This window comes from Notothenia coriiceps, unplaced genomic scaffold (genome assembly GCF_000735185.1).
Source record: "Notothenia coriiceps isolate Sejong01 unplaced genomic scaffold, NC01 NC01_scaffold00037244, whole genome shotgun sequence".
Lineage (NCBI taxonomy): Eukaryota > Metazoa > Chordata > Actinopteri > Perciformes > Nototheniidae > Notothenia > Notothenia coriiceps.
In genome coordinates, this window is record NW_011369945.1 from 21,156,112 (window position 1) to 21,157,872 (window position 1,761).

At 39.9% G+C, this 1,761-nt stretch overlaps 1 protein-coding gene across 1 annotated transcript in view; it reads left to right on the forward strand.

The window, feature by feature from the left end:
* Nucleotides 1–1,761, forward strand: part of LOC104965408 (serine/threonine-protein kinase BRSK2-like) — a 33,736-nt gene that overhangs the window by 1,215 nt on the left and 30,760 nt on the right. Inside the window, exons 2-3 of the mRNA XM_010794362.1 lie at nt 497–620; nt 1,085–1,265. Of these exons, the coding sequence (XP_010792664.1) occupies nt 497–620; nt 1,085–1,265 (305 nt within the window). The remainder of the gene's footprint in view (nt 1–496; nt 621–1,084; nt 1,266–1,761) is intronic.

Genomic DNA, 1,761 nt, shown 5'->3' on the forward strand with positions numbered 1-1,761 from the left:
ATGGAATATAACAAAAAGTGTATCTCGAGCCGGTTTCTCAAACGTACCTATCCCACCTTTAAGGCAGCCCTACAAAATATATTAGATTTATTTATTTGTGCAGATCTTAGTACTAATGATCCGTTATGTCTTTAAATTAGGTTTGAATAAACTGTACGTTGCTTATTCTCTAGAAAAACATCTTGTTTCTAGTTCATTCCATTTGAAAGGCATATTGAAACCATAACATGAGGGATATCTGATGTTAAGTAGTTGGTGGAGATTTAAGAGAGAAATGTTATTTTGGAAGAACTTGGTTAATGTGTGCATATGTGTAAATGTGTCTTTTGATTGTGTATATATACGTATTTGCTTACATATTTGTATATATATATGTTTTTGTATTTGGGATTGTGGGAAACGGTATTTTGATCTCTTTGTCTGTACACACAAACTGAAAGATTGACAATAAAGTTGACTTTGGCTTGAGCTGATGTTGTGCGTCTCCTCCCTGCAGACTGGCGAAGAAGTCGTGGTTCGGTAACTTCATAAATCTGGAGAAAGAGGAGCAGATCTTCATCGTTATCAGAGACAAACCTCTGAACTCCATCAAGGCCGATATCGTGCACGCCTTCCTCTCCGTAAGAATGAAACTCCTCCTCTTTAACTCCTGACAAACATACATCTTCTTCTTCTTCTTTTGTGGTTTGAGGAACTTGTACTTTATTTGAATATTTATCATTCATGCCACCTTCTGCTAGTAGCTCATTAAATTAACATTTAAACTGCATTTACACTTACAAATTAATATAGATCTACATATAGAAAACATATGAACAATGTGACCAAAAGAGCAAGCTTTTACTTTGTTTCAGTCATTGTTGAACTGTAGTATGACAACAGTTCATTGTGCAGCGGCACCTCCTTGTCTGTCGGTGCTGAAGATGACTCTGACGCTGTAAAAAAGGGGGACATATTTCAGTGTAACACCGTCTCCTTCTGCTGCTGCCATCCTTATTCCTGCAGAAGCTGTCTGTATGTGCTGACTCACACTCGCTCCTCTCTCTCTCTCTCTCTCCCCCCCTCCCTTCCCTCTCTCTTTCAGATCCCCAGCCTGAGTCACAGCGTCATCTCTCAGACGAGTTTCCGGGCGGAGTATAAATCGTCCGCCGGGCCGACAGTTTTCCAGAAGCCGGTGAAGTTCCAGGTGGACATCACCTTCACGGAGAGCAGCAGCGCCACCAAGGACAACGGCATCTACTCCGTCACCTTCACCCTGCTCTCAGGTAACAACATAATAAACACAATACTTGATCATCACACAATATAAACCAGTATATTTTGTTATCCTGGGGAAAAGTGGGTGAGTGACAGTTGCTCCATTTTCGAATAAGATATTGTAAATAGAGGGAAGTGAGTAGAGAGGAAATTTAAATTAAGATGTATTATTTTGGTGTTGGTATTCCAGATTAATATGAATGTGCAAATCAGTTTCGGAGATAAAAGGTGGGCAAAGCGCAAAAATACTCCAATAAATCTCAGAATGCTTCATAAAATGTGATTGAGGACTCGGAGTCTGGTATATACTTTAAAGGTCACCTAGTAGTATACATGAACATGTGTCCCCTCTGTGGAAAGAGACTCTGAAAGTTTCAGGAACAAAGATTCTCTCTCTTTTTGTCCTGATCCATTTCTATAAAAACCTGTCAGATTTTGGCCACTTTATGATGTCATAACGATGTGTTGGCTTGTGTAACCATTAGCAAGGTAATCCCCCCCCCC